General features: G+C 38.3%; 2 protein-coding genes across 3 annotated transcripts in view; both read left to right on the forward strand.

The window, feature by feature from the left end:
• Positions 1-278: 278 nt before the first annotated feature.
• LOC127793122 (cytochrome P450 CYP736A12-like) lies at positions 279-1916 on the forward strand. Its single transcript, XM_052323906.1, has 2 exons — positions 279-962; positions 1077-1916. Exons 1-2 carry the CDS (start codon positions 279-281, stop codon positions 1914-1916), a joined length of 1524 nt encoding a protein of 507 aa, XP_052179866.1.
• A 4302-nt stretch (positions 1917-6218) lies between these two features.
• LOC127792923 (DENN domain and WD repeat-containing protein SCD1) overlaps positions 6219-26160 on the forward strand; it is a 35882-nt gene continuing 15940 nt past the window's right edge. The window contains exons 1-14 of one of the 2 annotated variants that reach the window (XM_052323585.1): positions 6219-6673; positions 7815-7908; positions 15697-15902; positions 18048-18185; positions 18271-18371; positions 20841-20904; positions 21146-21259; positions 23667-23887; positions 24668-24722; positions 24816-24899; positions 25275-25470; positions 25599-25704; positions 25844-25907; positions 26008-26052. In XM_052323585.1, the coding sequence (XP_052179545.1) occupies positions 6500-6673; positions 7815-7908; positions 15697-15902; positions 18048-18185; positions 18271-18371; positions 20841-20904; positions 21146-21259; positions 23667-23887; positions 24668-24722; positions 24816-24899; positions 25275-25470; positions 25599-25704; positions 25844-25907; positions 26008-26052 (1662 nt within the window). In that variant the 5' untranslated portion in view covers positions 6219-6499. The remainder of the gene's footprint in view (positions 6674-7814; positions 7909-15696; positions 15903-18047; positions 18186-18270; positions 18372-20840; positions 20905-21145; positions 21260-23666; positions 23888-24667; positions 24723-24815; positions 24900-25274; positions 25471-25598; positions 25705-25843; positions 25908-26007; positions 26053-26160) is intronic. The other variant, XM_052323586.1, reaches the window with a different exon arrangement.

A 26160-nucleotide genomic window follows, 5' to 3' on the forward strand; every position in this document is an offset into this window, starting at 1 on the left:
CTAAACAACTTAAAAAATCCTTTCAAAATGGGTGGAAAGCCGAACACCCTCATAATGAGCCGTGATCGCGTCCAACTTCCCGAACCAGACAAGAAGGCCAGTCCTGCCTTCAGGTAGGCAAGAAATTATATACATCATTAATGGTGGGTGGGGTATCTTTGGCAGCCTTATTGAGGAAGCTCTATCAGTACGATGACCAATGCTTTATCACACACACACATATATATATACACTGTCATGACTCATGACGGAAGCTGAATCCGAACGAGCTCCCCACCATGTCTCCCGCCGACTTCACCATTCCGTTTCTCCTCCTCGAAGCCTTCTGGTGTTTCCTCCAAATCCGGGCCATCTCTCGCCGGAAAACCCACCGCCGATCACCACCGGGTCCCCCGGCTTTACCCATCATCGGAAACCTCCACAAACTGGGCAGGCTCCCCCACCGCAGCCTCCAAGCTCTGGCCCGGAAATACGGCCCCATCATGTCCATCAAACTGGGCTCGGTCCCCGTCGTTGTCGTCTCCTCCCCGCCGGCTGCCGAGCTCTTCCTCCGGACCCACGACGACGTTTTTGCCAGCAGGCCCAAGACCCAGGCCGCCGAGTACCTGTCCTACGGCACCAAGGGCATGGCGTTCACGGAATATGGGCCGTATTGGCGCAGCGTCAGGAAGCTGTGCACGTCGGAGCTACTGAACGTTGCGAAGGTGGAGTCGTATGCTGGGATGAGGAGGGAGGAGGTGGGGGCGATGGTGCGGTCGCTGAAGGCGGCTGCAGCGGGGGAGGCGGTGGATGTGAACCGGAAGGTGGAGGAGCTGGTGGAGGACATGACTTGCATGATGGTGTTTGGGCGGAAGGGTGACGAGAGGTTTGATTTGAAGGGCTTTATTCGGGAGGTTATCGCCTTGGTCGGAGCTTTCAACGTCGCAGACTTTGTGCCGCTGCTTTCGCCGCTCGATCTTCAGGTAATCCATTCCAGAAGTATTGATTTAAGAATCCGAAATAATATAAATAAAAATATTTTAATAAAATACTAGGAATTATGAATAATGGAATCCTCTCGCCCTTCGGTTCCCCAGGGGTTGACTCGACGCTTGAAGAAAGCCAGCAAGGTCGGTGACAAGATCTTGGAGAGGATCATGGATGGGCATGAGCAAGATGCTACTGCAAACCAAAGGCAACACAGAAATTTGATCGATGTACTGCTCTCGCTAGCCAAAAAATCCTCGACCAAAACTGGCGAGTGCTCATTTTCCATCGATCGAACGAACGCCAAAGCGATTGCCCTGGACATGATTGTCGGATCTTTCGACACCTCCTCCACTGCAATTTCCTGGATCATGTCGGAGCTCCTGAGACATCCGAGAGCGATGAAGAAGCTCCAGGAAGAACTAGATCGTGTCGTAGGGCGAGATCGAGTGGTGGAAGAGATGGACCTGGCAAATCTAGAATACCTAGAAATGGTGATCAAGGAAAGTCTCAGGCTCCATCCAGTTGCTCCGTTGCTGGTTCCTAGAGAATCCATGAAGGACATCAACTTCGTTCTCGGCGAGGATCGCTATTTCATTCCGAAGAAATCACGAATTATCGTGAACTGTTGGGCACTGGGGCGAGATCCGGAGGCGTGGTCGGAGAACGCAGAGGAGTTCTTGCCGGAGAGATTTGTGGATCGCGAGGTGAACCTCCTAGGGCACCATTTTGAGCTGTTGCCATTCGGATCGGGTCGTCGGATCTGTCCCGAAATACACTTGGGGCTAACGAACATTAGGCTGGTGGTAGCCCAGCTGGCTCATTACTTTGATTGGGAGCTTCCAAACGGGATTTTTCCAACTGACTTGGACATGAGTGAGAGGTTCGGCTTGTCGGTTTCCAAGGCCGAGCACTTGCTCGCAACTCCAACTTATCGCCTGCGCACTTGACCGCAGTGGGATATTACCGTTGTGAAATTACACCTCAATGAATAAGCATTAAATATAGTAATAATAGATTGTGTTCAATGAAAGCATAATAAAATAAAAAGGCAGCCCTAAATGCGAATTTATTTATCTTTCAATAATCCAACCACTTTGATCAATTTCGATTCCTATTCAAAATTTATATTGATTGGGAATCATACTAACGGAAAATTAGAGAATTTCAGGGGCATATATCTATTATCAATGGGGTTATTCCTCCTCGTATATGACCTCAGCTAAGTGATGATGTCCTAAGGAGTAATGCCTGATTAATTATTATTAATAACTCCATCAAGCTCAATAGATTATCTTAACTCCAACCAAGTTTTCACTTATACAGATAATTATATTGATTAATAAAATATCAATATAATGTTTGAATATTTTTTGAACTAATATATGGATTTGTCAAGATAAATTTGGGAAGTAATCCAAGACTCTTATTAGATTGTTGTTAATTTTTTTTTAAATTCATTGAGAAATGTATTTTTTTTATATGTTTATTAAATACATATGATAAGTATCGAGATAAGAATTTTTTACCAAAATATCCTTATTATCAAATTCATTCAAAATTGTGTGTTAACATAAATAACAAATTTATGATTAATGTGAATTGTCAAAAAATGAAATTAAAAATTAAAAATAGTGTTTTATTTTTTAAATTTATGTTTAAAAATATATTTTAAAAATACTCAAAAAATAAAAATAATTATTGGTGAAATTATAATATTTTTACTTAAATAATTAAAAGTTGTCAAAATATATTTTTATATTTGATAATAAAATATAAAATTAAATAAAATATTTTAAAAAATAAGATCAAAGGGGAATGGGAGATCTAGAAGATAGAAGGGGGAGATATGGAAGATTCATCTCCAGAGCAAGCTAATCAATAAAAAAAGGTTGATTTATATATGAATATGCATGGGAATGACAAAATATGGTTGAATTCATGGTTGAGACGAAAGAAGATGAAATGCGAAGAAAATTGGTAGTTGGACGGTTTGGTGCCGAGGAAGATCGATGATGAAAAAAAAAATAAAAGGCGGGGAAGATCGGTGGCCAGATGGACGATAGGGCAGATGATAGGTAGCAATGAAAAAAATGAATAGTAACTGTGATAAAGATGATGAATTGTAATCGTGAAGGGGAAGATGAATAGTAAATATGTGAGAAAATAAATGGGTGAGATTTTTATACAAAGGGAGTATGGGTGTAAGCACCCTTGCTCGGATATCCCAACCACCCAGACTATCAGAATGGAAGCGCATATGGGAGGAGAAAGAATTAAACACGAGACAAAAACTACCCTGGCATGTATACACGAAAATAAGAACAGCAGAAGCGAAACTAAACACATGCATGCACTACGGGTACCCCGCTAACATAGCGGTCACATGATAAATAAATAAACACAGACTCCTATGCTGACATACACAAGACTCGAAAAAAGACCTGGCATAGTAAAAATAATAAAGTAAATCCTACTCAACCATCAGAGTTGACAGGGATTGACGGGACTGCCTGTACACCATACTGACTCTACCGCTAGAAGCTGACTCCCTTGCCTTGACCCACGCTGCCACTACCTGGAATGATGGAAAGCAAGGTGAGTCGAGAGACTCAACAAGCGTAAGAAAAGAAATGGCGAAGGCTGAGCATATCCAGAACACTCTCCCCAATATAAACCTTCAGGTACACACAAGCCATGAGACGCTACAACACAATAGCATAACATAACAAAAACACATACCGGTCATTGGGGCCCACACAAGACACACGGCAATCAAGTCCCATACCAATCTGTCGTTGCCCTGAGAGGCAACATGTATTTCCAACAAACCTGCGCGCGCTGTCCCGGGTTGGTACTCCCGTCACCCGTCCATGTCGGTACTCCCGACACCCGAGCCATAGACTCACTCGGAACGGTACTCCCGTCCGAGAACTAATAACTACTAGTAGTCATGCAATGCACATAAAAATACAATGGCGTAGTGAGTATCAACGTGATATACTGGCGCCCACATCCAGGCATCAGGCGATGCTCCGCCCACATAGTAAACTATACGCGATGCATATGCCCGTGCCAGATGCAACCTGACCATACTAGAATGTCTGTGTCCAAGCATACTCAATAAATGAATGTCCCAACATGCAACTCGTACCCATGTGCAAATCAAATCATGAACAGTAATATAATGAATCTAAATGTGCAGTAAATCACATACTGGTAGAGCTAGTCAGCAGTTCCTCGCACCGGTCAATGGCTAGTGACTAGGAGTGTCCACCCGACGGTCCACTTCAAGGCCGTACAATAGTCTACCCCAACGTCACTAACAACCGACCCCTGCTCTACTGCTCGTTAGCTCTAATCGAACCATAAATAAATCTGCACGTCTAGGAATCTAGTCCCCAAACTGATTCAGCATCATTTCTAAAATGAGTGAGGGTGGTACAAACCCCCATAGGCTCATAACGAATATAATTCTAAAAGTCTCGGATTTAATTTAAATTAAAACAAATGAATAATAATTCAATAAATAAGGCTAGGCGCTGAATTAAAGTAAAAGAGGTGATAAAATATGAGAAATCACGGGGTCTTTCACGAGAATTAAAGAACAGAATGAGAGGGTTAGGAGCTTGCCTTTACACGGCCATTCCTTGTCTTTCTTGCATTTCTGCTGCGAATTAAAACGTTTGCTAGCAATAAATAAAATTGCAGCTTTAATTAAATAAATCTACCATGTAATATAATTAATTTAGCCGAATAAAATTCTTAAACATAGAACACTTCTAATAAATTTTACCCACGTACCTGGTCACTTTTTGTGCCAAAACCATCCCGAAATCGCCCCATTTTCCCCGTATTTCCTTCTTTTTCTTTTCTTTTATTTTATTTCTTTTTTATTTTCTTCTCTCCTTATCCTTTTCTTCTTCTTCTTCATCGCGGCTCTCCCCTGCGCACGCACCAGCACCAGCGGCCGGTCATCGCTGCCTGGCTCAAGCTCGTCAGCTACTGTTGCGGCTAGCTCCTTGCCTCCGGCCACCCCTGATGCTCCGCAACCGCTGGCCGAGAGTCGCCACCAGGCCTGGCTTCCTCCACCGCGCCCGCTGCAACCGCCATAGCCGTCGTCGAAGCTCTGGTTGCTGCCTCACGCCACCGCAAATCGCCGCTCCACGTCGCTACAAGGCCGCCATCGATGGCTGCCTCCGAAGCGAGCTGCTTCCGCGTCGGCCATGGCCTTCCTTGTGTCGCTACCTCCCTTGCTCAACTGCGGAGCTCGGCTACCATGGCCGAGCTTCACTCGGCCAACCTCTCTTCCTCTCGAGCTCTTTCTCTCTCTCCCTCTCTCTCAATCTCGATCTCTCAGCCCCCAGCTCCCTCGCGAGCTCTCCTTCTCCAACTCTCACTCTCTCTTTCTCTCCTCTACTTCACAGCCACAACTCTTAATGTGAGAGGAAAACATCAATTTTTTTTTTTTATGCTTGTTCTCCAACACATGCGCACCGCCACACAAATTGAACAAATTAATTAATTTAATTTAAATTAATTTAGTTTATTCTTTTATTATTATTTCCAAAATTTGAGGATATTACAATGGGTGATTTATATTTATTTGTAAAGTTTTAGATAAATTTATTTAAAGAGGGCCAGATAAATTTATTTGTAAAAAGTCCGATAAGGAATCATGTAAGAATTTTTTTAAGAATTGTAAGATAAATTTAACAAACACATTAAAAAAGTTAAAAAGTACAAAATGCTTTCCATATCTTTTTTTTTTATCCGTATTTTGGTTAATAAATGTTACTTTAAATAATATAAAATAATACTATCCACTTTTGCCAAATAAATTTGTTATTTTTGTATGCACTGAAAGGTAGTTTAATTGTCTATATTAAGTTGTTAGTGTCCATGTGTCGTTATTAATAATAAATTTGGTTTATCTTATTTACTTATAATATTTTTTTTATACTTATATAAGAAAAAGGCTTGTAATGCTCAAGGTCTATAAAATGAATAAACTAATATATTATTTCTTTTACCACTTTCTTAAACTTCTTTAGTCAACTATATTATTATTTCTTTTACCACTTTCTAAAATTCTTTAGTCAAGTCTGGCCGTGATCGAATTAAAGAAAAAAAAAATGAAAGGGAAACAATAGAATTAAAATAGTGATCGGAGTCCTGATTTAAGATTGAGCATTTTATAAATAAATTTAATGTAATATATATCTTAATTGCAATTAATTGATTTCGATTGAATTGAATGTGATCCCAATGATATTTCGGATCCGCACCAGGGTTTCATATGTTCCCTTAACCAAATAGCATCTCGACATCTGCATTTTCAACGAGTTTTCAAGTTCAAACTCAGATTTTCTGGGAAGCGAAGGTGAAACACCAAAGATGTCGATCAATTCGCGAGTCACTATCAGTTTGAGCAGAGATGGAGACCGGTAAAATTCCAAGTTCCGAGGTAGAAATCTGACAATTCAAGAAGCTAACTGTTCTAGGGTTGTGAGGGAGGCAGAGAGGATCCAGAATGAGTCGGATCTTCGAGTACTTTGTCGTGTGCGGGTTGGGCCCCGAGATCCGAACGCTGGATGGAAACAAAGGCTTCCACGGCAGCGGGGTGATGTACTTGCCGTCTCTTCTTGATCAGTACCCTCCACTCAATCACTCTCTCTACCCTCCTCCGCCTCCCCAACTTCCCACTGTAAGCCAACTTGATTTGGATCCAGTGCATTGTTTCCTCTGCTTTTTTCTATGTTTTGTAGGATGGACAATTCTTGTTTGATTGTTTTGCTTGTATAGTGGGTTAGGGGAGTAATCACGATTGAATGGGTTGTTGGTATCAGATGGTTGTTGGCATTTGGGGATGCTTAAAGGAATTGGTGTTTATGTGTATGCCCTAACGCTCACTGAGTCCCGCTTCCACTAGAATCCGATGCATGAAATGGACGTATTGGCAGGCAGAAGCGTGTACCGCGGGCTGCTGCTTTTGTGTTTATGAAATTCAAATTTCTTTCTAATTATCTATTGTTTCTCCGTTGCTTAAAGTTTGTTTACAAGAAAATGAGGGGGAAGAGGGTTCAGAAGAAGCACAAGGGGGAAGAAGAGAACTTGCATAATCTGCCAGACATTTTGAACTGCTTCATCTAAAAAGCTTGGGACACTCTCTTTCGTCCCATTTTTAGGCAATCTGAGTGTCATACACTAAACCCTAGAAAGACTTGAGAATAGGCTTCGGGTATGGCATATAAAGGCACAAAAAACAACACTACTGTCTAGGTAGGCACTTTCTTTTTTTTTTTTTGGTGGTATAAAGCTATTGTGCCCCATGCCAGTTACCTGAACCTGTCAATAGGTTGATTGGATTGCAAGGTCCCAACTAGACCCCTTCTAGCTTGGCACACCATTCAACTCTATTTTAATGGAAATAAAGGACGGTTATGCTTCTCTAAGGAAGGTCAAAATGCATATGCATCCGAATTTCCACATCAAAGGCCACCTCATTTTATTTTCATGTAAAACAGTTATATGAAGCTTGGGGGGGGGGGGGGGTGGACACAAGGTTTTCTAAATTAAATCCGAAGGTTTTTACTCTGCAAGTACCTTTGATTTTCTGTTATAAAAAATTCATAATTAGTGCATACTTCCATTTGCATCAGATCATGATGCACAACAATTTAGAATTTGTTACCATTTACTATATTGTTATTTATTTTTTGACCCTCTTAATTGAGATTCCTTTTTGTGGGCATAAGCTGTTACTTTATTTCTCTGCTTCATTGAGCTTGTTTATGTCCTTTCTACCAATTATTCTCGTGCAACATAATGTGGTCATTACGTTGCAGTGTGTTCTGCCAGCTGGTGTGGAGTTATACACTTCGGGCTTCAATCCTACTGACTTCTCAACCTTTCCTCGAAGTTATCCTATTGTTTTGACTGGTTGGTATGCAAATCCTGTACAAATATCTTGCATTACTTAATTCTAATTATTTTTGTTTTTGGTTCTAGCATTGAGAGCCTCTTGGTTGAAAAACAAAAGTTCTCTGGCTTTGGTATGATTGAATTTGACCGATGATGTTATCCTCTTTCCTTGGCACAAATTGTAGCCTTGTGATAGGTATCTTTATCCCTTAAGTAAGCCTCACCATGAATCCAATTACAGATTAGTGTTGTTTCTTACAGTTTTAATTTTTCTAATATCTTTTTGGGATAATATCCTAATAATTTAGGTTATTTTTTCTAGCCTACATGCATTCAGCTTTATTCCTTGCTCATGAAGGCTTGCCTATTCAAGTAACTTTATTGTTTGTTTTAGTGCTTGTAAATTAGGTATGCAGCTATGTTCTCTGATTACAAGGGCTTGGTACTTTTATTGGACTCCCTGCTTCAGATCACCTATGTTGTTTGTTTTACTGCTGGAATTTCACTACTTCTAGGACAACAATAACAATAGTCCAGGCCTTAATTTCATTAGGTGGGGTTGGCTACTTAGAATCTAGCTTGCTAATTATCTCTATTCATAACCATATCTTCTATAAGTTCATTATATCCTATTTTATGCCTGCAAAATTTTCATAAAGTTTAATCTGATCTTTCTCTAATTCTTTTTAACACAGAACGATTAAAAGAAATATAGTTTTGATACCTATTGATGCAAAACCCGAAAGAAGAACACAAAAATAAACGAAAAACTCTACTCAGTTTCTCAATAATAAAATCAATAATCAAAGTCACCCTTCAATTACAACCTAGTAATAGGCATCTAATAAACATGATTCTACTCTAAATAGGATTCCAATAGATTTAATCCCAACCTAATTAGGATTTGGAACCTAATAACTAAAGAACTAACAAAACAAGTTAGGAAACAAAACAAAATAGGAAATAAACAAATGAAATGAATGAAACAATACTAGTTCCTAGTTCCTATTTCTATTTCTCTGTCATACATCACTTTTACTATAGACTTCTTCCATTCCATCCACTCTCTTCACATGTGCACTTATCAGTTTTCTTTCCACATGTAGAAGAAATCAATCTCATTCATGATATGTAAAATTGATACAAGAGCTTTCTTATAGACATACACTCTTGGACCCTAAAGACTTCTACTCTAATACTACTCCCTAATATGTCTCCTAATTTGTAGGAAGAGATCAGATTACAAAAACAATAAAATAGAAAATAAGAAACTGATAATATACATGGATAAATACTAAGAGAAGATAGAGATAAAAGTCTCCATTTGATAGGACTCTCAGGACTGCTATCTCCAACACTCCCTCTCAAGCTGGGGAATGTATATCACTCATCTCTAGTTTGGATACTAGGTCTTCAAACTGTGCGGTAGGCAATCCTTTTGTTAGAATGTCAGCCACTTGACACCTTGATGGCACATATGAGATATTGAGGAGACCTGAATCAAGCTTTTCTTTGAGGAAATGACGATCAATCTCAATATGTTTTATTCGGTCATGTTGGACCGGATTATGAGGTATACTGATCGCTGACTGGTTATCACATAGCAACTCAATGGGTCTCTGTACTAGAATTTTTAGATCTTCTAGTACTATCTGCAACCATAGAAGTTCGCATACTGGAGCCATAGCTCGAAACTCAGCTTCTACACGTGATCTTGCTACAACTCCTTGCTTCTTGCTTCTCCAAGATACCAGATTACCCCCTAGGAACACACAATATCCAGTCGTGGATCTCCTATCAACTAGAGACCCCCCATAGTCAGCATCCACATATCCTTGAATCTTTAAAACATCCCCTGGGGTAAATAGGATTCCTTTTCCTGGTGTAGCTTTAAGATAATTCAAAATCCTTCTTACTGCTTGCATATGTTCCGAGGAGGGATTATGCATAAATTGACTTACAAGGCTCACTGCAAAAGCTATATCAGGTCTAGTATGTGAAAGATAAATCAGCCTACCCACCAAACGTTGAAACCTCCCTTTATCTATCACCTCATCTTTGGTATTTGCTTGCAACTTTAGGTTCGGATCCATTGGGTATGCTAGATCCTTTTCCTCCTAGAAGCCCTGTTTCTATAAGTAAGTCCATAATATACTTTCTTTGTGACAAGAATATGCTATCTTTTGAGTATGCAACCTCAATGCCCAAGAAATATTTCAGCACTCCAAGTTCTTTAATTTCAAATTTTTTAGCCAAGTTTTGTTTTAAGATTACCTGTTCAGCAGTATCATTACCAGTAACAACAATATCATCCACATAGACAAGTAAAGCTGTTATCAGATCACCATGATGCTTGATAAAGAGAGTATGATCCCCCCTGCTTTGATGATATCCCATAGATAGCATAGCTATAGAAAACTGGCTGAACCAAGCACGTGGAGATTGCTTTAGCCCATAGAGAGCCTTTTTAAGTCTACATACTTTTCCTCCCCCTTCCTGGTGAAAACCAGGAGGTAGTTCCATATATATCTCCTCCTCTAAATCCCCATGCAAGAATGCATTTTTCACATCAAATTGCTGGAGTTGCCACCCATGTATTGCTGTCAATGAAATAAGAACCCGAACAGAAGTCATCCTTGCGACCGGGGCAAAAGTTTCAAGGTAATCAATGCCATAGGATTGGGTGTAGCCCTTGGCAACTAACCTTGCCTTGTATCGGTCAAGAGGACCATCAACTTTGAATTTCACATTAAATATCCACCGGCAGCCAACCAGCTTAACACCTTTGGGTTTGGCCACGAGATCCCAATTATGATTTTTGTTAAGTGTCCTCGTCTCCTCGAGCATAGCTTCTTTCCACTTAGGGTTCTTTAGAGCGTCTGCTATTGATGTTGGGATAACAATAGCATCCAATGAAGAGAGAAATCCTTGGTGGCTAGATGATAGGCAATGATAGGATAAATAATTGGACATGGGATGTTGAGTACAAGATCTAATTCCCTTCCGGAGAGCAATAGAAAGATCAAGGTCAGTAGGTTTGGGGCATGGACTACCCTCTGCTGGAGCATCATCTTCACTTGATGTAGGTTCCAAGGCTGGACAAGGGACTGATGATTGGATAGGCTGTTGAGTAGAGATGTGCTGTCGTCTTTTGTAAACAAATGGAGAACCCTTGTACCGAATTGTAGATGGCTGGGAAATGACATGGGCTGGTTGATGGTCACTGCTAAACATTGGGAATAGAGGCTGGTTCATGATGGATGGGCAATGAAGTTCCAAAGGATTGGTTTCTACCAAGGGAACAAAAGTTTCAGAGGCTGGATTTTCGCTGAAATTAGGCTCCCCCTGACTGCTGGTTTGAAGAAGGGCAAAGTATGACTCATTTTCATGGAATGTAACATCCTTAGACACATAGAACTTCCTTAGGGTAGGATAGTAGCATTTGTAGCCCTTTTGAGTAGGAGAATAGCCTAGAAAGACACACCTATGAGCCCTTGGGTCAAACTTGTCCCCGTGGCTTTTAGGAATGTGAACAAAACACACACCCGAAGACTTTAAGTGGCAGTTGAGAATGCAAAGAAAAATCAGGATAGAAGGAGGCTAATTTTTGGAGAGGACTTTGATGTTTTAGGACCCTAGATGGCACTCTATTTATCACATAAGTTGCTATTAGCACAGCCTCCCCCCAAAACTGTTTTGGAACTTTATGATGGTGAAGAAGCGTGCGGGTGACATTGAGAAGGTGTCTCATCCTTCTCTCGGCCACTCCATTTTGTTGGGGGGTGTCCACACAAGATGATTCATGAATAATGCCTTTTTTTTGGAAAAAATAGATGCAAGGGATTGTTAAAATAATCATTTGCATTATCAGTCCGGAATTGTTGAATAGATGTGCCAAATTGAGTGAGAATCATTTTACAGAAGTGTTGTAAAGTAGACCCAATGGCAGATTTGTCTTTTAAAAGGTACACCCAACACATTCTAGTGCAATCATCAATGAAGGTGATGAACCACCTAGCTCCCGAACAGTTTGAAATTTTAGATGGTCCCCAAACATCCGAATGGACTAAGAAGAATGGTTTAGAAGATAATTTATTGCTGATAGGGTAAGGCACTCGATGGTGCTTTTCCATGACACACACATCACATTGAAAATCACTAGGCTCTAGGTTTCTAAACAAACTAGGGAACATGTTCTTTAATAAAATGAAAGGAGGATGGCCTAATCTAAGATGGTGGAGCCAAATTGAGGAGAAATCAGTAGAGGTTTCAGTGGAATATGTCATCCTAAGCCGCCTTCTTTTTGTGTTAGGATTCTCCCCTTGCAAAATGTACAACCCATTATACTCTTTAGCCACACCAATCATCTTCCCCGTGTCTTTGGCCTGAAACTTGCACAAATGAGAAGAAAAAACAGCATAGCAGTTTAGATCTTTGGTTAATTGATGAATAGAAATCAGATTGGTAGTCAAATTTGGGACACAAAGAGCATGACTAAGGGTTAAAGAAGGGCTGATGTGAATGGTTCCTGTTCCGGTAATAGGGATTAATACACCATTTGCAATGGTGATTTGTTTGGCAGTGGTAAGGGGCTCATAGGTCTCAAAAAAATTGGGATTAGGTGTCATGTGATCCGTGGCTCCCGAATCAAGGATCCACATGTTATCCCTATCAATTTTCGAAGTTGAAAAAGAATAATTGGATAGAGATATACCTTGCTGATCAGTGGAGCATGAAGCTCCATCTTGGAAAGTTCTTAGGAAGGCTTTTAGTTTTCTGAGTTCTTCAGTATTTAACAACTTTAGATCAGCCTCTGTTGGCTCTTCTTTTCCACCCTTTTCTTTCGAATCCTTGCTTGAGAGATAACTTTGAAATCTCATATTCTTGAATCCTCCAATCTTCTTCAACACAGCCTCCTTTCCATGTAATTTAAAACAAGTTTCCCTGGTATGCCAGGGCTTCTTGCAATGAGTACACAATTGTCCTTCTCGACTTGTATTCCTTGTTTGGGTGACTGATCTCCCAAACCTCATCCCATCTCCCTATTTGTTTTTGATAAAGAGGGCTGATCCTTCAGGACTATAATCAGTAAGCATCGCACTTCTTCTATTCTCCTCACTTCAAGCGATGGCAAAAACCTCATTTAGGCTAGGAAGTTTGTCCTTACCTAGGACTTGTACCCGAACTTGATCAAACTCTTGATTCAAGCCGGCTAGGAACTCTACAATTCGATCTCTCTCCACAATCTGATGAAGGGCAGCAGCATCTGTTTTGCACACCATTTTAATTGCTTGATACTGATCGAGTTCCAGCCATAAGCCCCTCATTTGGTTGTAGTATTCGATCACTGTTAGCGGCCCTTGTTTAGTGGAGTTGACTTTGTTTTTACCTCAAAGATCACTGATGCATCTCTAACCTTGGAGAAGGTTTGCTGGACGGTTTCCCATACTTCCTTGGCTATCTTTAGGAACATATAGTTCCTACTTATGTCTAGCTGCATCATACTCCACAGCCATGACAAAATTCTGGAGTCTTCCACATCCCATGCTATGAAGGATGGGTCTTCTTCTTTTGGTGGATCTGCTGTCAAGTGACTTCCTTTGCTTCGCCCTTGAGGAGAGTTCTGACCAGTTGAGCCCATTGAAGATAATTCCTACCATCTAATCGGTAGGATTGATGAAGAGTTGGCAATTCGGCAGCCATAGGAGTAGAGTCTACCGGATTTAGATCTCCAATTATGCTAGAAGAAGGAGGGGATGTCTCTGTCATACTGTCAAAGGCTTTCGAGATCACTCACTGATGGAAGAAGGAAGCCTCAACAACGGAAGAAAAAAATCTGCAATGAAGGCAGGCGCAATGGAAGGAAGAAGCACTCAGCAACGAAAGATTTTGGCACTAGGAATGGGCTAGAGAGACGCTGGCGATTAGATCTGGAGCATCCGGAGGCGAAAGGGCTACGGACGCTCCTTCACGCGCCGGCGCGTGGAGTCGGAAGCGAATTGACAACGGCACGTGGGGGTGCGTGAGGACTCCGATGGCGGTGGTTCTCCGGTGGCCAACTGATCTAATGACAACGAACCTAATAGTGGTGGTGGTGCTCGAAGGGGGTGGTCGGACAGATGCGTTTCTACGTGAACGGTGACAGTGACGGTGACGTGAATAGTGACTGTGCAATGAAGGCACTTGAAGTTGTGCAATGAAGGCACTAGGATTTACTGTATCAGCCTATTAACGAGGCTCTAATACCATGTAGAAGAAATCAATCTCATTTATGATATATAAAATTGATACAAGAGCTTTCTTATAGACATACACTCTTGGACCCTAAAGACTTCTACTCTAATACTACTCCCTAATATGTCTCCTAATTTGTAGGAAGAGATCAGATTACAAAAACAATAAAATAGAAAATAAGAAACTGATAATATACATGGATAAATACTAAGAGAAGATAGAGATAAAAGTCTCCCTTTGATAGGACTCTCAGGACTGCTGTCGCTAACACTACACATTTAAACAATCTTAAAATATGTATCAATGGTCTTGTGCATCAAATATTAATAAGTTTTCTTTTCTTTTACAGTTGCACATTCAGCATAACATCCTCATCCTAGTTATGCTCATATTTTGCATGCATTAGCGCTTTACTATCCAACATTTTGTACTATACAATTGAGCCGGTCTTATAGTCCTCTCATAAAATTTTTCTTTTTAGCATTTAAAAAGATTTTACAATCACATAAAATGCTAGAAATACTTCTCCATTTTAACCAATTCGCAGTGATTCTATGAGTAACCTCCTCAATTTTTATTTGATTAAATTGGTGGTTGTACTACCTTGTTCTTTGATTACATGAGCTTTGTTCTTCAATTAGACTTACTGTTGTTTTAGTGCTGGAACTTGGCAATGTTTTGCATAATTTTAGTACTTATATTTTGCCGTAGATGTTAGAAAATATAGGTGTAGATGGTTGTAACCCACCAGTGATTTCAGGAGTCCAAATCTCATTGTGCAAACGCTGGTTATAGTGGAAGCAAAATGTCTTTGTTCCTCCAGGGAAGCAGTAACTAGATTAGATCATTGCAAGTATTGAAGAAAAGTTGTAGGAGATTGTAATAAAAAAAGGTCGAACAAGAGGGGGAAAAAGATTATAGAGCACTATAAGTTACAAATAATTCAGTCCCCATCGATTAAAAAATTCGGTTATAGAATAATAAAAGGGGAGAGGTGAACCCAGCAACAAGTTTTGTTTGACATATTACTTTATTTTCCTCTTATATCCTGTCAGCATCTTTTTATACTTTTTATGGATTAGTTTATAGAATGATCATTCAATTTCATTTTTTTATATGGATATAGTAGTATTTTCACTGTTGAAGTGAATTATGTGGCAATAGATTTTTTTGCTGGTACAAATTTCTATGTAATTTTGTGCATTTTATATAGAAGTGGTAGCATGGGCTTTTTCAAGTATTGGTAGACAAATTTGATTAATATGAATATATATATTTTTTGTTTCCATCGGCGCTAAATTTTCAACAGATACGCATTTATTTTTGGCAATGACATGAAAAGCGTGATATTGTAAAAGTAGAATTTTTTAATTAGTTTTGGAGTAAATATATTGTTATCATGCTCGTCCATCGGAAACAGGAGGGTTGAATCTCAATTATTATTTAGTTACTTTTGAGTTTTGACAATTTGCATGATGAATTGTTGTCTACTTAAAATTAGTTTTACCATTCATGTAATAAATATGTTTAATTCTGCATAATTAATTTTTTTTCTTCGGAATATTTCTGCAGAGGGTGATGGATCTAAAATTTATGTGAGTTGCATTTCTTTTCGGGATCCAGTCTGCGAGGATATTGCTGAAGCTTATCACATCCCTGCAAATTCGTTTGCTGATAAATGTATCTGCCTTGTCTCACGTGCTCCTAGTTTTGGTATCCTCCGGGATGCATTGGAGGAACTATTTGCCCTTTGCTTCTCACCTGATGGAAGTAGGCAAGTTTGCTTCAGTGTTTGAATTTTTTACAACTAAAACCATCAATGCTTCTGTTCTTTTTTTTTAATCATTTTCTGGCAATAATAGAATGGAAACAATGTGTTCTCAACTCTTATGTCCATTCTCTCATATTCTTTCCTAAACATCATGGTTTTCAAAATTGGGATCCCATGTAGATAGGTTGAGGGTTCTTTTGAATTGGATTGAGGATCATAGGATCTTAACAAAAAAGGAATGTATGTTGGCAATTTTATTGAATTAATATATATAGAATAAGTGTAAATTATGTGAAGAAAAAGAAAGAAACAGAAATATTCTGAAAAATGCACAAGGCTTAAAATTTTAATCCACAAAATTTAAGACAAAAAAAAAAAACAAAAAATAATAGTACTTATAAATAATAATGTATGAGATAACGCATGACACTGTCAACATTGAGAGGTTTCATGTATCAAAAAGTCAACTATGAGAGAGAGTTTTAGATACCTAGAACCCTTCAAATGATTTTTTGTGGATTTGCAACTTTACCAACACTTTTCTCTACATTTATCTTTTGGAAGTGTGCTGTTTATTTTTGCAGAATTTCCCTCCATAGATCTACACCATGGTAGGTCTCTGTTTGGTTAAAAATGATTTAAGTAGGTGTCTGTAAGGTTAACAGTAGGTTTAATGGATACATTGGAAAGTGAATATTATACTAAATTTTAGATAGGTTTCTGTATTATCCCTATTTAACATTTCATATTGAGTTAAGGAAATTGTGCAAAACACACTCTCCCCAGCTAAAAAAATACAACTTTATGAGATATTGCAATGTAACCTTGGTGGTACCATAGTAAGGGTGTTCCCAGTACACAAGGCTCTTTGCTTTGTGAGGGTCATCTTGTATACAGCCTTGCCCTTGCTATTTGTAAAGAGATTGTTTCCACAACTTGAACCCTTGACCTTGCAGTCACAGATGAGCAATCTTGCCATGGTCTTTGCGAGATTTTCAAACTGATACATGTCCAGATAGACATGTATTCTCTTGATCTTTCAGCTTTCTTGTGATTCCAGATATTCCTGCTTCTAAACTGGGGTTGAGGTCGAATCTGACAAATCTTTGTTCTTTAACATGGTATTATCTTTTCTCTCCATTTGGCTCCTTGTCTTTATTTTTTTTTCTTTTTTTTTTTATGAGGGAGAAGGGAATGAGAGGAATGCATGAACATGTGAAGGAAAATGCCATAGGAAAGAGGGATGAGGAATCATATAACCTTGGGGAAAATGTTGAGAAGCACACAACTATTTTAGACTGATAGAACAAGCAATTACTGAAGTTGTATTCTGCAATGCTTGAAGTTTATAGCTTCCATCATATGATCTTGGAATTTATTTAACCACCAACCTTGCTATCTGTAAAGGTAATGGCATTTCCTAAGTACTCCCAGGAAAAAAGGACATCCCAAAGTTCCTCCTCTGGAGATGGGTATTGCATGGTCCAAAACCAACCATCCAGTCAAAATATGAAAAATAAAGGATCAGCTACGAAATGCCACTACTCATTTTTTCTCCATAGGATAGAGGCAAAATAAGAGATATGTGAACCCAAACCATTCTTGTGTTGAGTTGGTATTCTAAAAATAATTCCTGAACATGCAATTTTTAAAAGATCACTAGAAACTAGTGATAGTAGTTTGTCAATAAGACATTCAATTTCTGCAGATGTGGTAACAGTTAAGTTGCACCTTGAAACTTCTTGCTCAATCTATCATCCACTGAGGTACAGTGGGGGAAGAGAGTTTTGTTCTTTTCCCAACTGCTAAGTGATTTGAATTTGATCAATTCAGTTAAGCGAAATGTGGAACCTGTTAAGTAAGCGTATCCTATGCATATCTGCTCATGTTAGTGTGAATGATGTTTTGAATATGGAAAAAATGACAGATTCATGCACAAAATTGTAGAGAAGATAGGAATAGAGGTTCCCTGTATCCAATTCTTTGTGGATAGTTTACCATGTCTAGTTTAAACATGCTTGGTGAAAAGGAGCATCAGTTTTCTCGTCCTTTTCCCAATTAGATGTTTAATATGGAAATGAATTTTCCATATATTCCATATATTCTCCTCTATTGCTTTTAATGTGCTCAGCTGTGCAACAATTTCAGCAAGCCATTATGGGGTGTTATAGCAAGCCTGGTGTCCTCTGTGCCTCTTCCAACTCCTGGAAAAGATCGAGTCTTATTTGCTATTGAGAATAGCCTGCTAGCTGTTGAAGTGCCATCAAAGGATGGGCTCCCACATGCTGATGTATATGTCTATATATCTTTATTTTTCTTTGGCTAGCTACCTGTTTTTTTATGCCTATTAAACAACAGCTCTTTTTTTGATGCAGATATCATTTCAGCCACTGGTGCAGTGCTTGGATGTTGACAATTTCCTTAATCTTTTTACTGCTGTGTTACTTGAAAGGAGGATTCTGCTCCGGTCAAACAAGTATCTTTCTAACTTTAGATAGTTGCATCAATGACTTTAAATGTTACTCAGACTTATGTGTACTCATGCTTTTCAATTGGTTTGGCTTTGTTCCTGCAACTCTTTCATCTTGGCACAGCAATAAGGCTTCTGCATTGCAATTAAGATGTCATGGTTAGAATTGGAGATATAGATAGACTCTGTTTTTGGGGGGGTCAGGCTGCCTATCTTACCTCTCCCATACCTCCTAATGTTGTGAGTTGCACTTTGCTGCCTTCTCTTTACCTTAGAGATAGCTAAATGGAATGCATCCTGTGCTGTCCCCCAGACATAGATATCAGTTCATTGTTATTTTGGTGTCTATGTTGAATGCTGTTACATGTCTGATTGAGAACTTCATTCGGTACTGTTGTTTTCTCAAAGAAGAATATGTTGGATGGGTAACAAGTATGTGATATTACTTTTCAAATGATAAGAGTTGATATATAATGTTATTTCCTTTACATCTTTGTCTGCCAGGAACTTGTTCTGCTTTGATGTTTTAGTGGTGAGTGGGGAATCAAAGTGGGTGTCAACCACACATGAATTTTAAAGTGGGAAGGGAGAGAGAGGCAATGGAGCGAAAGCTCTGATGCTGTGATTGCTCTGTTTCTGATGAATTGGCATCTCTATTTAGAATGGAGTTCATAAGTTTTAATGCTAAGTAAAGGGATGTGAGTGATTGATTATGGCTTGATTCCATTAATGGGTGTAATGGGAATTTTTGTGATAATAGTACTATGGATGCAGAAGTGATAAGGTTGATGGTTGGACTCTTTTGTAATTGGTCAAGACCAAGCTCCTTAAGGATGGAATAAGGTCTCAATGAAACCTGTACCTCTAGCCTCCAACCCGCAAAGACCTGTGAGTCTGGTGCAAGTAGAGACCTAGACCCTGCTTTAAGTAGATTGTTGAGGTTGGAGATCAGCTTTTTGAGAACTTTAGCATAACGATAACACATTTGGAGATCTTCCCTTCTCATGGTGGAGGGGATATGTGGTGAGACACTTAGGCAGGGCATTTTATAAACAGAGGCAAGGATGTGCCACAGGTCAATCAAGTTTCAATCCCTAAAAGTAGAGAATATGGAGATCTAACATCCCACCTCAAGAGAATGGCATTTGAGGAACATCACGGATAACTCAATGCTCGAAGGGTTAGATTAATGTTGAAATTAATCCTAAGAGGGAGATGAGGTTTAGAGAGGCTTGATAACCGGAGGGAGGGATTGTAGCATAGTTATTAATTTCGTACCATACCCATGGCAATCCAGGTCAAAACTGTGTTGGTTTCATAGCTATTGAAATTACCAGCTGGGATGACAGAGGTACTGGCATACTGTGGATACCACCCCAGTGCGGGGGACATAAAACTTCCCTACAGGGATCCTGTTGCAAGCACAAAACAGGGACCAAGTTCATTCCAGCTATGGAGAGTTCAACTCTCCCTGTTGCATACATCACTTCCTGTTGCAAGGAGGGATTCTCTCTCTTCCTGAGAGTGTCCCCCCTTGTTCCTCCCTGTTGCAGGTTGTAGAGAGTGCTGAATCTCTCCGAGTTGCGTGGAGGGACAAGATCCCTCCCTGTTGCAGGTTGTAGGAGGGATGAAGTTGCCCTTGCAACAAGGGTGAGTTTGCCCTTATTGCAGAGACTAATAGGCTCCTTAGTGTTTTTTTTTTTTTCATATTCATTAATTATATAATCTGTAGTGTTTATCTGTTTAACACCAAAATGATATTTACATGCCAAATGGACATACTGGGATTTGGAGATTTTTATACACGGACTTTTATGGAGGCTTGGTTAGTTGACTTGCAAGTGATCTGGCATGCCAGTACAGTACATATACCTACAATGAATATTGCAGGTGTGTGCCTGTCTGTTTTCCTATTCCTTTTTTTTTTGGTGCCTAGGGAGCGGTGGATTTCTGATGAGGCTGTAACCTTTATTTTGTATTTCTGTTTCCTTCAACATGGTTGAAATCATTAAATGATATTTATATTGATAATATCTGAACCAGATGCTTGTCTTTGCTTCCAAAGGTTTTTTTTTTTTTTTTGGGAATTAATTTACCATCATTGAAATGGGCCATAATTTACCATATGCAACTTCATTTCTAGGTTTAGCTTGAAATTAGATGTTTGAGCTGCTGTGGTATTCCTGATTTTTTTCTCTAGCTTGAAATATCATTATCAGAGTGTTCCCTTGCCATCTTTGGCCATCACTTAGTCATTAACTAGTGAATTACATGTTTGTACAAGTGCTTTTGAATCTTGCAGAGTAATTAATGCATTATTCCCTTTAGAAGCTTTATATCTGTTGCAGTTTCAACTTTGTTTGTTTGTGGGTTCTGATCTTGTCATTTACCATTAGTAAACCTGGATGGTTATTGCAGAAAATATTTATTTTCATTAATTCACAATGTTAATCAATCTTTTACTGCTTCTTGCAGATACTCTCTCTTAACTTTAGTATCTGAGGCCCTGTGTCATTTGATATATCCATTTCGTTGGCAGGTTAGAATTTGAATTTTCATGTATGACTATCCTTATTTTCTGTGCTTGTTAAGGACAGGATTGCTCCATTCAATGTATGCTGTTGAAGTTTGTAATAGAATGTCAGCATCTATTGGCTAATTAGAGCTGGGAAGTGATGTTAAGCATCTTTGGATTGCATCTAATGCTACATATTCCCAGTAATGATGTATTATTTGATTCTTTGAGATCATCTAATCTTTCTCTTTTTCTTTTGCCAAAGCATGTCTACATTCCATTACTATTTTTCAGTGGAGTAGACTACATTGATGCTCCTACACCATATATGATGGGTCTCCATTCAGGCGTGGATACTTTTGGTCTGACCATGGATGGTGTAAGTTATTTAGTTCAATTCAATTTTCTTCTCTCCTTTTCCTCTCCTTATTTCCATTAAGTGTTATTGTTCTGTCTTTTCAGCATCCCTCTTTTTGCTATCTTCCAATCTACCATTAATCTCTGTAAATTTGCCATTTTTCATAATATTTTTTAGCCTCCAGGGAAGTTGTTCTGGAACTCCATTTTGTCTCCTATTTTATCAATTCTTCAGAGATTATGTTGTCTGACACTGCACATTTTAGTAGAGACATGGTAGGATCTGCAAAGAATGGTTCTAAGTTGTGTTATTTTGCTGGAACTATTAGCCGATAGCCATTTAGCTGAATCATATGCTTGGAATGCTTGGCTGTGTAATTGTTCTATTTTTTGGCTGTACATTACAAAAATATGCTGCAAAAGGAGAGAACTAAATGAAAAGAGGGATTTTTCTTGTGATTCTTTGGTTGGATGAACAATAAAATTTATCTTGTCAAGTCTTCTTTATCTGGCTTTTATATTCCTCATCCTTTAGATTCAGAATAAAAATTAATAAAGAAACTTTATTCTTCTTCTGATAATCAACAATAAAATAAAAACATGTGTACTCTCTACACTTGGTGTGGTGCGTCTGGAGGGGCTAAAATCCTCAACTTTTGAGGATGTACAGGTGGCACTCATAGCTTGGAAATGATATCACATCATTCAATTTTTTTTTTTTTGGGGGGGGGGGGGGGGGGCTCATAATGAAGTTTTATAATTCCTCATAATGAAGTTTTATAATTCCTCTTTCACTGTTGTTGATTTTTGGATAGTTTATTCTATTGATGGCTTTTACGTTTGCTTTGTACATGTCCACTTCATGTTTACCCTCGCTTATATGCTCTGATTAAGGCACTTCATATTACCCAACAACAACAATCACAAGTCTTAATCCCACTTGATAGAGTTGGCTACATGAATTCTAGCTATCCAACCATCTTTGTCCATGAAATTTGAGCACTTTATATTGCCAATCAAAGAGAAAAAAAAGAAAAAAGAGAAGGAAATAACACACACCCATTAATTTTTATATCTATACATACATACATACATACATATATATATAATATCATATAGTTCAATTTCTGTTCTCATCCCATGATCAACATACCTCAATTCACAGGGAGCCTCAAAGTGGCTCTTACATATGTTGTCTTGAATTTGTTAGTCTTATTCTTTCCTTCTCTTTCTCCTTTCCTCTTCTTAATTTCCAGTCTTGTTGACATATTTTTTCTTGTGTTATAATGGTGGCCTGGAGAATGACAAAACCAATGATTTAAATTCTTAATACAATAGACCAAATCTCTGTCAATAGGAGTTCTTATACTAGATCTTGAGTGTGCATGATGGTAAGATGGGAGAACAAGGTCACTGAAGAAAACTAATAAGATGGATTAATCAGGCCTATTAGTATTGAATATTTTTTTATAAGTACAACAGAAACAATAAGATACCAAATCTTAATCCCATTATGAGGGGTTGGCTACATGAATTATAGCCTGCCAGTTTTTTCTATTTATGGCTTTCTCTTCTATAAGACTCTCTTATAACTCATGTGTCATATCATACCTAAGAGTCTCCCACTAAGTCTTTCTTGGAATTTGTTTTTTGACAAGTAAAAAAAGAAAAAAAAAAATTCACAGGCCTATATCTAATATTAGGAAGAGATTTTGGACCATCCCTTTCCTTGATCATCATAACAATTCTAATGAGCATTATTCTGAAAGAATTGTGGTTTCTTCTCAAATGGGCTTTTTTGAGCATCAAGTCCCCTTGTTTTATAGGAAGAATCTTCTCAAGATTGATTTTTATGGAAGATTCCTTGTTTGAATGTCTTAGTTTTATGACTCTGGTCTTTACCCTCTTTCTTTGTTGCATGTGTGTGGGTGTGTTTTGTGTGCTCTTTTTCTTTAATATTTTGATCGTTTTCTGGAGGGGCAGCCTTGGTAGCAATGATAAGTTTGCTCTTTGTGAATAGAAAGTCATAGGTTTGAGTTTCAGAAGCAGCCTCTTTGGAAATTAAGGGTTAGGCTGCTTACAAAATTTGCCTTCTCCCAACTCTTGCAAAGCGGGGTGCTTTGTGCACTAGGATGCCCTTTGCCCTTTTTTGATCTGTCTTGACTTTCAATTTCATTGAGTCAAATTTTGCCAGAGTAATGCTTTGAGGCTGGAAGTTAAACTATTGTATATCTGTTTCTTACTTTTATGTTGAATTTACTTTGGTTCATAATATTCTTAATACTTGAAAACTGTTTCACATAACCTGATAGCCAAAACATATTGCTATTTTCATAACTTTATAATAAGCATAGCTGCTGTCAATCTGTTCCTGTCAGGTAAAATTTATTCAAATTCCAACTATGAATTCCATTCTTGTTATTTTGTAGGTAGTTGTTGTGGACCTTGAGCATAATCGCATCACCACATCAGAGGAAATTCCTCCTATACCAGAGCCAGAATTAAGTTCTTTACGTACTGAGATAATGAAGCTGTTGTATCCAAATGTTGTTGGGATAGATGAATTGAAGGCTAGCTTTGGGGGTTCTTCTGAGCAGTGCCCGAGAGTCAGCAGCAAGCCTTGGGGAGAAGATCATGATCTCCAACTTAGGTGATACTTGGAGACACGTTTCTTTGTGAAACACCCATTACTTTCCAAAATCTAATGAATTCAGAATTGCATTGTCATCATTCTTAAATAATTACATGCCCTTACATAATAAATATATATTTTTTCTTTTGGTAAGTAATAATAGAATATTGCTTTTGCAATTTTTATTACTCTTATAGCACACTCTAGATTTGTTTGTCATGATAATCTCTTTACATACAGTTGGATGAAATTCCTTTGGATTGATTTTCTCAAAATGACAGGATAGAGGTGGAGCAAAGGTTAATGAAAAGCTGGCTTTTGCACTCTTCTAGTGTCGTCAGAGATTCTTTCTTCACATTTCATACTTTTTCCCGATCCCTATGCATGCTGCTTTTTCTTTTCTTCATATCCATATCTCCCTTGTAATTTTTCAATATGCCCCTTCTGAAATGCCTTTATCCATACTAAATTTTAAGTAGCTAAGGCTTGCACTTCCTTATTTTCTGGAATAGGACTTCATTATCAACTTTCCATCAAACAACTTTTTGACACTTACATATTCAGAAAGGAGTTTCAACATGTACTTGTTTCTAAGAAAAGTAATTTCAGTCTATTTTAAAGGTTAATACTTCAGCTATTCTGTCATTAAAAACTTCTAATCAGGGAGCATCTATTTCCTCTTTTGGAAACTTCACCATGAAAAATGTATCTTCCCTTTTTTTTTTTGTTTAGTTTAGAATAAGATGTTTTTAGAACATGAAGCATCTATTTATTCTCCTGTGGATCAATTTTATGCAGGTTTATATTTCTCAAGTTTTTTGCATCAGTTTTAGGTGGCTACCGCAATTTCATAGTACGAAATTTTACTTTAATTTCCAATTTTATGGAATTTTAAATATTACATACAGAAATGACATTTTATTAACTCGATGACATTCATTGTCAGGAAAATACTGCAACTCAAGTGTTCAACTCTCAAGCATTTTTGAAGAAGCGTTCTCGGTTAACCAACCAACCACCAGAGCCAATGGTTACGTCATGACATCCAACTTATCAGTTTTGGTAGCTAAATCATAAAAATATGTTTTTGCTTGCTTGTTGAAGTTGTAATAGTTTTTTCTTTCTTCACCTCTTTTCTTTTTATTCTTGGGGTGGGGGTTGTGGTTGTGCGGAGCTGCTTATGCACTCTCATTTGTTGTTTATGCACTCATAAAAATGTGAGTACTGAAGATCCCAACATAAATTTCTCAAATATTTTTTATTGATGCAAGTACTGAAGACTCCAAAGTGATCTCACAGTTGTTTTATGCACTCTCATTTATGTTGAAATTTCTGTTGTTCTCCTTGCATGCATTTTTTGCCACTCTTGCACTGATATATATGTATTTATTTTGTCTCCCAACAGATTTCACAGTTTTTAGACTCTCAGGGTTTCTTGGATTATTTAGAAAGAGGTCTGGGGTCTGAGGAAAACGGTAACAATCTGCTTGACAAATTACAAGATGCCATTGGGAGAGGTCAAAATCCACTATCAATTCTCCCCTCACCTTTGACAGAACCAGAGATTGTAACTATATCGGACTCAGATGCTGGAACATCAGGTACATTAAGCTTTTGACATCTCAATGATACGGTCCATTATTGTTGGTAGTTGAGAATGTAACTTTCTCATTATACAAAACTATTTGATGAACTGGATGAATACTATTGTGATATATATATTTCACAGGATCAGGTGCCAGATATAATTATGACAGATTTCCTTCAAACATTAGAACAGAAGAGCAGGAGGAAAAGAGGAGGCAGATTCTAGCTGCAGCTAGTGGAGCTCTCAGGTTCTTGGAAAATATATTCCTGTGATGTATTTATGATTTCTTTCAATGATTAGCACAGAGTTGTGTATTGATATTCTTAGATGTTTGTGCATGGATTAATTTTCGAACCATGAAATTAATTTAATGTTTCTTTAATTAGTCCACCTTCAATGCTCGTGGTTAAGGACCCCAAGGCAGAAAGTTTAAGTCCAAGGGAGAGGGCTGTAAGTTCTCTGGACTAATCATTATTTTGACCATCCATTAGTTTGTGATTTGGAATCCTATAGTTATTCTTATGAATAATTTGGAAATTTATTCTTATAGGCTGAACGAGAGCGCATGGTTTTAGACATAAAAGTGAAGCTGCAGGTAAACGTTGGTTTGATCTTTTATGAGGTTGACCATTAGTTAGTGAACTGTACATGCTATTTTGTGTACTTTAAATCTTGCACTTTTGTGATACCTTTTAAAGTTGGT

This window comes from Diospyros lotus, unplaced genomic scaffold (genome assembly GCF_014633365.1).
Source record: "Diospyros lotus cultivar Yz01 unplaced genomic scaffold, ASM1463336v1 superscaf1, whole genome shotgun sequence".
Lineage (NCBI taxonomy): Eukaryota > Viridiplantae > Streptophyta > Magnoliopsida > Ericales > Ebenaceae > Diospyros > Diospyros lotus.